The sequence below is a fragment of the Centruroides vittatus genome, unplaced genomic scaffold (assembly GCF_030686945.1).
Source record: "Centruroides vittatus isolate TY-2023 unplaced genomic scaffold, ASM3068694v2 contig_1213, whole genome shotgun sequence".
In the NCBI taxonomy this organism is placed as follows: domain Eukaryota; kingdom Metazoa; phylum Arthropoda; class Arachnida; order Scorpiones; family Buthidae; genus Centruroides; species Centruroides vittatus.
The window spans coordinates 1,671,382-1,685,948 of NW_027120776.1; the positions used below are offsets into that span (position 1 = coordinate 1,671,382).

At 32.4% G+C, this 14,567-nt stretch overlaps 2 protein-coding genes across 2 annotated transcripts in view; both read left to right on the forward strand.

Annotated features, from left to right (window-relative positions):
- The window catches only part of LOC136986341 (meiotic recombination protein REC8 homolog), a 220,354-nt gene that overhangs the window by 9,990 nt on the left and 195,797 nt on the right, over positions 1–14,567 (forward strand). The gene's annotated exons all lie outside the window — the stretch shown is intronic.
- On the forward strand, positions 4,912–5,376 carry LOC136985779 (uncharacterized). The gene has a single exon (XM_067283137.1). The coding sequence runs from the start codon at positions 4,912–4,914 to the stop codon at positions 5,374–5,376; it is 465 nt and encodes a 154-aa protein (XP_067139238.1).

Consider the following 14,567-nt stretch of genomic DNA (forward strand, 5'->3'; position numbering starts at 1 on the left):
CAGACGAAAAAAAACACTTGTCTGCTTAAAGAAAAAAGTCGATAACGCAAACACCGACTGCGAATCAGGATATTCAAATAATTATGAAAGAGCTGATAAGAATATAATTAAGTTTACAGCTAGTGATTCCTGGGATGCTAAATTTAAAAAAGAATACAGATCAGTATCTCGTAAACTACAAAACTTGTAAATAAAATAGAGTAAACGAAAAGGATATTTTAATAAAAACAGCGCAAATTTCAAACCACAGTAAACAATTTATTGCCATCTTATTCGCGTAACCTTATATTCAATACAGATCAGTGTGGTTTTTCATACGAAATGATTTCACCAAGAACACTTTCGTATAAAGGAGATAAAATACCATAGTAGAGCATCGATTATCCGACCCCCGATTAACCGACTTATCGGTTAACCGATCGCGTTCTAGTCGGCAAATTCAAATGTCCGCTAGTGATGTGGCGCTACAATATTTGGTTATGTCTTGGCTACTTTAATATTATTTTTGTTAAATTTTTGCATGTTTTAGCTGGCAGTACTGGCTCGACCATGAAAGGGAGGCTAGTATTTAAACCAGGCCTAATACACTATACTAATGTATTTTTTCATACTTTTCGGTTATCCGTCTTTTCAGTTATCCGACCAACCCCAATTCCCAATTGAGTCTGATAATCGATGCTCTACTGTATTTGATTTGCACATTCTCCAAGTAATAAAATTACACATTCCTACACTGTTTAATATTTAATTAATGCTAACGGACGAGCTGTAGGTAATGTATTTATTTGCTTAAAGAGGATCACGGAACCTTCGGACCTAGAATTGAAAGATCGCTGCTGTTTAATGCCCCAAACGTTACCGTTACAGCTACTATAGTAATTATTACAAACTATGTAAAAGATATATTAGCTTCAAATATAACAGAAAACTCATTATTAATAATTGACTCGTGGAGTGGGCAAACAAATCTTAATATTTATAACACAGTATTTCAAACATCTATAAATCAAAATTCATGCGAAGTACCAATTATTCCACCAAAGTGTACGTCCATCTTTAGATGTTGGATTTCATAGACAAGTAAAACTTTTAGCTAAAGAAATTTTAAACGATATACAATTATTTTGTAACGCTTCTTCGATAAAAAATGACATAATAAAATTACATTCTCTTTTCATCAATTATCTGCGCCAATATTTAATAATTTGATTAAATATGGATGGTTTTGCTTCTAGACTCATACGTAAAAAATGTAACAGTTTAAATGTGTGTTGAGATAATTGCCAAACTCTTTGATTTGTTAAATGTGCACGATGTCAACAAGTTCTTTATTTATTTATTTTGTTTTGTTGAAAAATATTACGTAAATAGTTGCCCATCTAATAATTTGTGAATGTAATTACTTTCCAGTTAAATACATCCAATAAAATGTAATTACTTATTATGTTTCGATTATTTTTTTTATATTTATTCTATTATTACAGTAGAGCATCGATTATCCGACTCAATTGGGGACTGGGGTTGGTCGGATAACTGAAAAGTCGGATAACCGAAAAGTATGAAAAAATACATTATTAGTATAGTGTATTAGGCTTGGTTTAAATACTAGCCTCCTTTTCATGGTCGAGCCAGTGCTGCCAGCTAAAACATGCAAAAATTTAACAAAAATAATATTAAAGTAGCTAAGACATAACCAAATATTGTAGCGCCACATCACTAGCGGACATTTGAATTTGTCGACTAGAACGCGGTCGGTTAACCGATAAGTCGGTTAATCGGGGATCGGATAATCGATGCTCTACTGTACTTTTATATTATATTTTATTGTTAAAAGTAGTGTATGTATTATATATATTATATATTATTAATCTTTCATATAACATTTATTTGAGTTTATTCCTTATTCTTCTCTGTAAATGTAATATCGTTGTCTTCCTCCACGACCCTTTCACTACTAAAAATTTGTTTTTTGTGTTAAACTAATATAAAATAGTATGACATTTGATTGCTATTAATCCTGATTAACAGTTTTAGTAAATATTACAAATTTAATATAGTTTGTATACAGTGGCGTGACATTTGGTGATAGGGAAGATGTATTTCTGTAAGAAGCCGACTTCCAGGGGCAATCAGTTAATTGCACGTCAGTGATGGTTTAGTAGGGTTCATTCGTATTCATTTGTTCGATAAGCCAGTAAAAACTGTAGACTTCTCTAAATGTATTTTTAATATCACAATTATATTCCGAATCGCTAGCCACGACATACGAGCTAAAATTAAAAATAAATTATAAAAACTTACTCGGGGAAATAAAATGTGCGCTGGATATACATACCTGATACAATATATTGTTCAATTGTATTAATATACTTTTAAAGAAAATTATAATTAAATGTAGCTTTGTAAAAAAACGTACATAAAAATAACATAAAATATTCTTTACTTTTTAAATTTTAAAACAATTCATTTAATCAAATAGCTCGATACGAGTGGCTAATGGATGGAATCAGAGACGGTCCAGGTAGGTGTGCAGTGTTTCCATGCCAAATCCCGAGGGTCCGATACCGGTCAATGTCAAATGCCTCTTAAATCGCATCACTAGTGTACCTGAAAGAACGCGACAGGGTTGTCGTAAATTTTAAACGTTTTTCACCATAGCTGTAAAAATCTAAATATGTTAAACTTAACAGATTGTCCGTCGTTCGTTTTCTAACTAATTCGTTTTAGGACAGTGTCCACGAAAATTTCCAAAATTTACAACTTTTTAGTCACTCTCATTGAACTAGAAAAATTTCTGTTTTTATTATCTAATATTACGAAGAAATCAGTCCCCACTGTACTCGGCTAGAGATTGGTTGGGTTAAGCTTTTGTTTAAAATTCTGGCTCTTTCGGCAGGGTTTTATTTATGTCCCTAATTCCCTAATCTCTTAATTATTTAATTACTTCTTAAGTAGAAATAAGTCGAAACCAGTTACTTTGTACCTGAATATTTGTAGTCTTGGAAAAACAGTGGAAAGACAAATTTTTATGACAACGGATACATAAATCGTAAATTTAAGGAAAATAAATTCTAGAGGTTTTATTGTATCTTGTACGTGTCATTCATTAAATTTGGTTGTAAATGATGATGCCAAAGTAACAGTTAATTTTTTAACATTATACAAGAATTGTACACGTTTTTTCGACATCCCCTTACAGATGGGACATACTAAATCGTAATATCACCGGTTTAACATTGAAATCCGTAAGTAATATAAGATGGGAGAGCAGAATAAACGCAGAATAAATATATCAAATGGATTTTTTAAAACTCCTGTCAACTATACAGAACTATCATAAAAACATGCCAGTAAACTCCTATCTGTCGGGTTAAGTTATAAATCTAGTCTACTCATGATTCACATAATCGGGCGAGGGCGGCCAAATATCTAGCAGGCAGGCGGCTAACAGCCCAGAACCGCTCTGAGAATCTAGTGTTCGCGGTTTAAAGAATTTTTAAAATGTGTTACATTGGTCACTCGATGTCAAACTTTTACGTAATATAACCTTTGTAAATATAAATCAAATACTATAATATAACATAATAGAAAAGTTAAAAGTACGAAATAACGTAATAATCTGACAGCAAAGGGAATTTTCCACAGAAATTCCGCCTTTATCTCCCGTTGTTTTTCCAACCGGATATTGAGTCAGCCTCGCGATATCGACGGCTTTATAGAGAAAAAGAAACCTTTCTGTTAGTATTTATCGATTTAACGACATAATTCGTTATGACCCCGATGTAAGGAATTGGATATGTAGCCACGGCGGTGGCGCGGCCACGGATCACCTTCCAGGTAACCCGTTTTTATTGGGTGAGAGTAACGCTTAGAGTAAGATTCTGCAACACGAGAAAAACATTAATTCATTGTTCACATTACTTCTCCTACGTCCTAATCTTTCGATAAATTAATATCAAAAGATATTTGGAAACGAGATGAATTCCGTTTTTTCCTCGGCAGTAAAAATAAAATTTGTTTAAAATAATAAAATAATACAAGACATAAAAAAATGTATTATGGCAACTCGTATAAGTGGACAACGTTTGTTTAATCGGGAGAGTTATATTATTACAATTTAATTAATTCATTTTTATTAATTCATTTTAATTAACCCATTAAATGACATAGCACTACTGCTAATGTAATAATAAACTTTCACATAGATAATGATTTTATATGCCAGAAGGTGGAATATTAAACATAGTGAAAGAAAAAGCTTTCAAGTACAATAAGTTTTAACTATGTACAGGGGCGCCTGTAGAGGGAAACAAATGGGGCACTTCTTTTCCCTACAATCGACTAAGACGTTATATTATATTTGTATTGTATTATAGTGTTTATTAAATTATCGAAGCGTTGATTTTATTAGCAAGAATATCAAAGTTAAAAGTAATAAAATATACTGATAATATATGCAGATAAATTATAAAAATTTATTGGGGAGTCTATCCGCTGTCAGACGTGACAACTTAATTCTTTTGTTTTTTTTATAGGTAAGTTCTTGTTTTATTATGTCTCAAGGAGTTAAGAGGAAGACTTTTTCACCAACTGTTCCGGAGAGAACACCAAGTAGACCTAGAAGGAGTAGTTCCGGTCAGGACGATGAGGTTTCTGAATTACTACAAAATCCGAGTTTTGATGTATCGGAAGGTGTTCGTTTATTACTGCGTATGCATGCTGCTCTCAATGGTAAAGTGGAGGATTTTATAAAGCGACTCGACCATCTTACGGAATGGCTTAAGAATGTGGTTGAGGCTCTTGTTGATTTTTGAGGTTAGATTAGATAATATTGAGACTAGGATTGGTTCGGGTGGGTCGGAGACGATGAGCTCCTCCCTTATTGATAATATCAGTATGAAAGTGTCGAAAATGGAACGAGAGATGGATTATATGGACAATCAGCGGAGAATTAATAACTTAGTGATACACGGTTTGGAGGAGGGAGCTGGACAATCGGCAATGGATACATTGGAGGCAGTTAAATCTTTTGCTGTGAATAAGCTGAATTTGCCTCTGTTGCGATATGTTGATGCTAGGCGAGTTGGTAAAAAATTTGGTGATAGGCCTAGAATAATAATTTGTCAGTTTAGTTCTCTTAGTGATAAATTATCTTATAAAAAAGCAGTTATTGAGTCGCGTAACTTAAATGTATTTGTTAACGATGACTTTTCTCAACGACTAAGAGACATTAGATATAAGTTACGTGTGTTTGGAAGGCAGAAGAAATCAGAAGGTGCTCATAGTATTCGTTTAACCTATGATAAAATATTTATTGATGGAGTGAAATATGGATATGATGAGAATTTCGGGAAAATTACTGTTGTTTCCTCATAGCAATCACTAATCCAGGCTACCTCTATTGTGGCGTGGAATTGCGCTGGTATCAAAAATAAGCCGAACTCATTTTGGAAGTAGGCTATATATCGCAATTTGATATAATCTTTTTATCTGAAACTTGGCATTCTGCTAAAGGTAATAAAAGTAATTTTGAGGTTTTATCGGATTATAATTGTATCATTGGTGATGCTTTCCGAGATGGTAGTAGGGGTAGTTTCAAGGCTGGATGGTTGCTGTTTATAAAACTGTGTTTTTGTTATAAAGTAATTTATAGAGGCGATTTTTTTTTTTGGTTTTTATTAATATCATAGTCCCTGCGGGCAAATTTTTGTTATGTTTTGTTTATATGCAAGAGCATAGTTGGCAGGAAATTTTTGAGATTTTAATTAATTTTCATTTCAATGAAGACTCTAACCTAATTATTTTGGGTGATCATTAAGATCACCCAAAATGCTCGGATGGGTGCGGAAAATGTTATCCCTGATTACATTGGTGATGTTTTTGGTATTGATTATACTAAAAGAAGCAGAACATCTAAGGATTCTATTGTGAACAGCAGAGGTCAAAAGATGCTTCAGTTCTGTATAGATAAAAACCTAATAATATTAAATGGTAGAATGTCGGGCGATGAAGCCGGTGAATATACATTTGTGTCGAGTTTGGGTTCATCGGTTATTGATTTTGGTCTAACAACTTCCGTGTATGGGATTGTGTTAAATCTTTTTTTGTTGATGATTGTTGTTTATCGGATCATTTTCCTATAGTATTATGTTTGGACAATCCTGTTCAACCTAAGGTGACTAATAAGGGCAGCTTTTACGAAAGAATTTTTTGGAATTGTGAGACTATGAACACATTTGTGCGTGACTTTGAGAAATATTTGTTAGACTGTGATTCAGTTTCTTTATCAAGTGTTAGTAAAGTAATTGTCGAAATAGCTAATTCTCATAATATGAACTTTAAACCTAAGGACTATTTAAATATTAACAATTGGTTTAATCTCGATTGTCGCCTAATGATCCGTAATAGAAATAGAGCTTAGAGAGCGTTTAAGAAAAATGGTTTAGAATCGTATCGTAAATTATTTGTGTTATTTCGTAGTTTGGTTAAAAAGATTTGTGTAGCTAAGAAAAAAAATTCTTGTATACGGTTCAGAATTCGGATATCTTCCGTAAAAATAACGAATGGTTTTGGAATTTGTGTAAAATCACAAATTATAATAGTAAAGTGAATATTTCTTTGGAGGAGTGGTTTACTTATTTTTATTCTTTATATGGTTCTTCACTTCCTTATAGTGTGGATTTGTCTGTTTTCAATGAGTGTTTAAGTTGGTCTGATGAAATTTTGGATGTAGACATTATGGACTCTGAATTGAGCTATGTTTTAAGTAAAGTTAAAGTTGGTTCTGCGCCTGGGGTTGATGGTATACCTTCTGAATTTTGGAAAATGGATTCTTTTTTTCCGATACTGCTTAGAAGTTTTGATAGAATTTTGAGAACGGGGGTAGTCCCAAAAGATTGGGGCAGTGCTATTCTATGTCCGGTATATAAAAATGGCTCTAAATCAATCCCTAGTAATTATAGAGGAATTTCACTGCTGAACTGTGTCAAAGATTTTTTGTAATATATTGTATCACAGGTTGGTTACTTGGTTAAATTTAAACAATATTTTATTTGAGAATCAGGCCGGTTTTCGTGAAAAATATTCTACGATAGATAATATATTTATTCTGCATACCCTTATTACTAAGACTTTAATGAGGAAAAGGCGAAAAGTTTATGCATTCTTTGTTGATTTGTCCTCAGCTTTTGATACTGTGGATAGGAATTTAATGTGGAAAAACTTTTGAAATATGGCATTAGTTTTAAATTTGTTTCTTTACTTACAGAATTATATAGTGAGTCTAATGTAAAGATTAAATGGGGTCGTCTCTGTTCTAGGTCTTTTTTCACTGCTACTGGGGTTAGACAGGGCTGTGTTTTAAGTCCGGTGTTTAGTATATATTTAAATGATTTAATTGAACAAATAACTAATTCTGACTATGAAGGTATAGAGGTGAATGGCATTGGTACCAAAATATTGGCTTATGCAGATAACAGTCTTGATAGCCGATTCTGTTAGAGGTTTACAAGGATTTATTAATATTTTGGATAAATATTTATTAGAAAATAACATGAGCTTGAATCTTATGAAATCTAAAGTTGTTGTCTTCCGTAATGATGGTAAACTTGCTAAGTCGGACAAATGGTGGTTTAGAAACGATGTAATTCAGGTAGTTTCTCAATATAAATATCTGGGTGTCGTATTTAAATCTAATGGAAAATATAAATCTCATATTCAGATTGTCAAAAGGAACGCCTTTATTAAAACTGATAGTTATTCAGATGTGTAGATCGGCTAAATTACGTAATTTAAAAGATTGTTTAAGGATTTTTAATTCAATTGTCACATCATCTTTGTTATATGCTGCCGAAGTTTGGGGATATCAATCCGATGAGTTAGATCCGGTCTTGGCAAATTTTATTAAAAAGTTATTTGGTTTGTCTCGTTGTATCCCAAGATATTTGATTTTTATGGAGTGTTCGCTATTACCTTTGTTTTTTACAATACTAAATAAGTGTCTGAATTGGATCTTTAAGACTATTGAATTGGATGAAAAGCGATGGAGTAGAACGTGCTTATGTTATGTGTTAAATAAAAGGGATTTGTTGTGGTCTAAAAGTTTAAAGAAAATTTGTGCTGATAACGGTATTAATTTTGATGAATTACTAAATAATTATTACTGTTGCTTTACTTTGAAATTAAATTATTTTGATAATTTTATTCTTGATTTTAAATCGACGTATTAACGTAAGTTCTTATAATGTTTGGTATAAGCACTTAAACAAATCCTTTTTTGACTGTTCGATTTATAACAATTTCTCTTTTAATATTAGCTCTACGATAATGCAAATCAGATGTAATTCCCTTAATTTTTTACAGAATCATTGCAGAGAAATTTGCATATATTGTCAAGGTGATCAGCTATTGGATGCTTTTCATGTGATAGCTAGGTGTACTAACTTAGAAAAAACTCGTGAAAGTATTTTCGGTATACCCAGTATTCAGTTTGATAAGTTTTTGGACCTTATTGGTAATGCACGTAATTTTCATTAAATTATTTTTTAGGTAAAATTAATTAAATTTTTTGAACAATCCCTTATTGTCTTATTGTTTCAGTGAGCCTTTGTACGAAGTATGGCGTACATTTTGTTTCATTTTGCATATTAGAATATTCGATTTTGCCGAAAGACGGCATTTGCTTTTTTCCTTTAAAAGTGTGTTCATGGCAAAGAATTTTTGGGAGTCTATCTGCTGTCAGACGTGACAACTTAATTCTTTTGTTTTTTTTTATAAGTGGGTGCGATTATTTCTTTTATATAATGTTCTTTTGTTCGGATAGTTCTCCCCACAATTTTGTTTTTCTTATATATATATATATATATATATAAAATATATATATATGCTATATATATAAAATTTTGATTAAATATATAATTTTGATATCGCTTTGTGTAATATATTTATTTTTTTATGTATATTTTAATTTTCTCTGTAACAACTTATGAATTGTATTTGTATATTAGTTTAGTTGTAAATGTTATGTATTGAGTTTTGTATTCCCTGCATCATGGGTTCTTCCCAGCATGACTAAATAAATAAAATAAATAAAAATAAAAATTTATTTATTAAATTAATAATACAACATTTTTTATGAATAATAGTTCCATATTCTATTGTATTACATAAATAAACAATAGAAGTGAAAACTTCTCTTGCAATAGCAGACTTCTTAGAAGCGGGAAAACTTCTCTTGCAATAGCAGACTTCTTAGAAGCAGGAAAACTTCTCTTGCAATAGCAGACTTCTAAGAAGCGAGGAAAACTTCCTCTTGCAATAGCAGACTTCTTAGAAGCAGGAAAACTTCTCTTGCAATAGCAGACTTCTAAGAAGCAGGAAAACTTCTCTTGCAATAGCAGACTTCTTAGAAGCAGGAAAACTTCTCTTGCAATAGCAGACTTCTAAGAAGCAGGAAAACTTCTCTTGCAATAGCAGACTTCTTAGAAGCAGGAAAACTTCTCTTGCAATAGCAGACTTCTTAGAAGCGGGAAAACTTCTCTTGCAATAGCAGACTTCTAAGAAGCAGGAAAACTTCCCTTGCAATAGCAGACTTCTTAGAAGCAGGAAAACTTCTCTTGCAATAGCAGACTTCTTAGAAGCGGGAAAACTTCTCTTGCAATAGCAGACTTCTAAGAAGCAGGAAAACTTCCCTTGCAATAGCAGACTTCTTAGAAGCAGGAAAACTTCTCTTGCAATAGCAGACTTCTAAGAAGCAGGAAAACTTCCCTTGCAATAGCAGACTTCTTAGAAGCAGGAAAACTTCTCTTGCAATAGCAGACTTCTTAAGAAGCAGGAAAACTTCTCTTGCAATAGCAGACTTCTTAGAAGCAGGAAAACTTCTCTTGCAATAGCAGACTTCTAAGAAGCGGGAAAACTTCTCTTGCAATAGCAGACTTCTAAGAAGCGGGAAAACTTCTCTTGCAATAGCAGACTTCTAAGAAGCGGGAAAACTTCTCTTGCAATAGCAGACTTCTTAGAAGCGGGAAAACTTCTCTTGCAATAGCAGACTTCTAAGAAGCAGGAAAACTTCCCTTGCAATAGCAGACTTCTTAGAAGCAGGAAAACTTCTCTTGCAATAGCAGACTTCTAAGAAGCAGGAAAACTTCCCTTGCAATAGCAGACTTCTTAGAAGCAGGAAAACTTCTCTTGCAATAGCAGACTTCTAAGAAGCAGGAAAACTTCCCTTGCAATAGCAGACTTCTTAGAAGCAGGAAAACTTCTCTTGCAATAGCAGACTTCTAAGAAGCAGGAAAACTTCCCTTGCAATAGCAGACTTCTTAGAAGCAGGAAAACTTCTCTTGCAATAGCAGACTTCTAAGAAGCAGGAAAACTTCCCTTGCAATAGCAGACTTCTAAGAAGCGGGAAAACTTCTCTTGCAATAGCAGACTTCTAAGAAGCAGGAAAACTTCCCTTGCAATAGCAGACTTCTTAGAAGCAGGAAAACTTCTCTTGCAATAGCAGACTTCTAAGAAGCAGGAAAACTTCCCTTGCAATAGCAGACTTCTTAGAAGCAGGAAAACTTCCCTTGCAATAGCAGACTTCTTAGAAGCAGGAAAACTTCTCTTGCAATAGCAGACTTCTAAGAAGCGGGAAAACTTCTCTTGCAATAGCAGACTTCTAAGAAGCGGGAAAACTTAATCACTTCCCTTGCAATAGCAGACTTCTAAGAAGCGGGAAAACTTCTCCTTGCAATAGCAGACTTCTAAGAAGCGGGAAAACTTAATCACTTCCCTTGCAATAGCAGACTTCTAAGAAGCGGGAAAACTTAATCACTTCCCTTGCAATAGCAGACTTCTAAGAAGCGGGAAAACTTAATCACTTCCCTTGCAATAGCAGACTTCTAAGAAGCGGGAAAACTTAATCACTTCCCTTGCAATAGCAGACTTCTAAGAAGCGGGAAAACTTAATCACTTCCCTTGCAATAGCAGACTTCTAAGAAGCGGGAAAACTTAATCACTTCCTTGCAATAGCAGACTTCTAAGAAGCGGGAAAACTTAATCACTTCCCTTGCAATAGCAGACTTCTAAGAAGCGGGAAAACTTAATCACTTCCCTTGCAATAGCAGACTTCTAAGAAGCGGGAAAACTTAATCACTTCCCTTGCAATAGCAGACTTCTAAGAAGCGGGAAAACTTAATCACTTCCCTTGCAATAGCAGACTTCTAAGAAGCGGGAAAACTTAATCACTTCCCTTGCAATAGCAGACTTCTAAGAAGCGGGAAAACTTAATCACTTCCCTTGCAATAGCAGACTTCTAAGAAGCGGGAAAACTTAATCACTTCCCTTGCAATAGCAGACTTCTAAGAAGCGGGAAAACTTAATCACTTCCCTTGCAATAGCAGACTTCTAAGAAGCGGGAAAACTTAATCACTTCCCTTGCAATAGCAGACTTCTAAGAAGCGGGAAAACTTAATCACTTCCCTTGCAATAGCAGACTTCTAAGAAGCGGGAAAACTTAATCACTTCCCTTGCAATAGCAGACTTCTAAGAAGCGGGAAAACTTAATCACTTCCCTTGCAATAGCAGACTTCTAAGAAGCGGGAAAACTTAATCACTTCCCTTGCAATAGCAGACTTCTAAGAAGCGGGAAAACTTAATCACTTCCCTTGCAATAGCAGACTTCTAAGAAGCGGGAAAACTTAATCACTTCCCTTGCAATAGCAGACTTCTAAGAAGCGGGAAAACTTAATCACTTCCCTTGCAATAGCAGACTTCTAAGAAGCGGGAAAACTTAATCACTTCCCTTGCAATAGCAGACTTCTAAGAAGCGGGAAAACTTAATCACTTCCCTTGCAATAGCAGACTTCTAAGAAGCGGGAAAACTTAATCACTTCCCTTGCAATAGCAGACTTCTAAGAAGCGGGAAAACTAAAGAAATTGAAAACAAATGAATAATAGACATATACAAAATCTTCCACTTCCATTTTCAATAAGTCAGTCTTTTGATTTCTTGCAACAGAAAAAACTTAAAATTCTGTGGAAGTAGAACTGGAACAAATCCAGGCATTTCGTTGATTTCTGAAAGAAGTGAAAAGTAATTTTATAAGTTGAAAATATTAGCCTAATATTCATTTAAAAAATTTTGGAAATATTACATTTTAAGAAATATGAAAAATTTATAATCAGTAAATTAATATAAACTATATCTCAATCAATTAAATTCAAAATAAGATAAAGAAAAAAATGAAATGTGGTCATGAATGAGTGTTTAACATGAGATGATAACGCATGTTTAATTTAATTTAGACAAAGGTTAAATAGAAAAATATTTTCTAACCTCTTCCTCAGATTTTTGAGAGAACTCTTGTTTTGCCAGAAATCTCTCATTATTATATGCTACTTCTTCTGGCATAGAAAAACTTTTTAACCTTTTCATACCTTTTTCTATTTATTCATCAACTTGATAATTTGAATTTTTTGCAGAATTCTAAAAAAAATTAAATATATTTATTAAATATTAAATTTGATTCATAATAATCAACAGTTATATTTTTAGTAATTGCTGAACGAATTTAATAACGCGATGACAGGCCGTTTCAAAAAGTGGTTGTAATGAACAATTGGAAAAACACTGCTCAAATTGTCCTTTATTGTGGATATCGCAGAGTAATAATGAAAACATTAAGACTTCATTAACGATAAGATGGAGGGTATGATTTAGTAGGTATACAGTTGATAATATGAGAAATACAAATGTTTGGTGTTCATTTATTATTATTCTTATAATCATTTATTAGTTCGTGTTCCTAATTTTTGATTTAATTTGTACGTAAAAATATATGTTTTTTCTTCTTATTTTCTCCCTGTATGTTTTTCATAATCACATATACCTACTTTTGCACTCCAAGAGTATATTCATTGGACTTGAAACTGTAACTACACATTTGCACTGTAGTTGGTGTGGCTGCTTGAGTGTTCTTTGCTAATCTCGATAACGCAGTTAGATAGATGAGAACCAGACCACCCTAAGAGAACCTTAGAGAGCCGAAGTGTCGATTAACTATATACGGGGTCCGGGCTAGACCGAGAGTTGTCATTTTTTTTAATTAAAAAAAACTGACAAAAGTATTGCCGCTTTGCATTGTAACTATGTCACGATGAATTTTGGTCGTTGTCATTGTTTGCCTGTCTGTTGAATTATCTGCAATCTGTACACATTTACAAACACAAGAATGTCGTTTCGCATTATAACTTTTCAAAATTTTTATCGTGGATATTTTCATTCACATCAGAGTTATGACGTAAAATTAATTATTTAAATCCATCAAAGAGAGTATACTTTTAATTATTTAATTGCAAAATGATATTGTCTTTCTAATTTATGACTTGGAATCAAAATATGTTAATATTCTATTCCCAGATCAAATGAAAGCAATTATTTCTAAACGTAGTATCATTAATATAAGCAATAATTACTTCAAATATTCTGTGAGAAACGAATCTATCAATTTTAAAAACTAAACAAGGAACAACTTCATAAATAAATAGTATGAAGTGAACTTACATAAAATAAATGTGTTTCTATCTCTTATTTTAAATTGTGTCTTCTTATTTGCTTTATTTATTCAGCACAATGGAATGCAATTGATAGGGCACAAGGCGTTTATTACATACTTTATTTATTCATTGATACGTGTTTTGGGTGTTATGTATATTAAAAAAAGGAAGGGTAAAAGAACCCAAAACGCGTATCAATGAATAAATAAAGTATGTAATGAACATCTTGTGTCCTATCAATTGCACTTCATTGTGCTGAATAAATAAATATATATGTATATTTTGGTATTAATATAACAATGATGTATTTATCAATTTTGTATTACTCAACATTCAAATGATAAAAAAATTGAAAAATAATTAACTTAAAACTTACAACAGAAAATTCATTAGAAATTACGGAATATGTTTTCGTGGTCACACTTTTTCTGGTTATTGATTCGTTTTCTTTAAGAATTTCTGTTACTGACTCCTTCTTATAAATTGTAGACATTCGTCTCAGTTCAATCCTTGATACTTTACTTTTATTATTTTTTTCAATGTTTAATTCAGCCACTAAAGTATGAAAATTTACAATAAAAATTACATATCTTTATTATAAAGTTTTATATAATAAAAACGCAATCTGTGTTTCAGTCTGTAACAACCTCTTAAATCAAAATTAGTAATTTAATCATTATTAAGCTTGAAATCAAAACCTAGTTTTGTATAACACCAAAAAGGCAGAAATAACGTGAATAAATTCAGTAAATAAGTAGTCAAATATTTGAAAGAGTTTTCTGCCATTGAATACATTCATTACCTTATGTATGACGTTTTATTATTTCTATATAATTATGCATTGTGCATAACTATGTATAACCATGAGGGTAAATGTTGTTAGGTATCAAGACTTACAATATGACTTTGGTCACTGACTACTAATGTTAAAATATTGAAAAAAATTAAAACATTTCGAGTATAAATAGTCTCTTGATAGTCGAATTGAAAGATTAATTCTATGGATATTTTAGTATTTTAATTAAATAAGA

What these genes read in the sequence shown, in the direction of transcription:
- LOC136985779 (XM_067283137.1), top strand. Translation starts at nt 4,912, where the DNA reads ATGGAACGAGAGATGGATTATATGGACAATCAGCGGAGAATTAATAAC.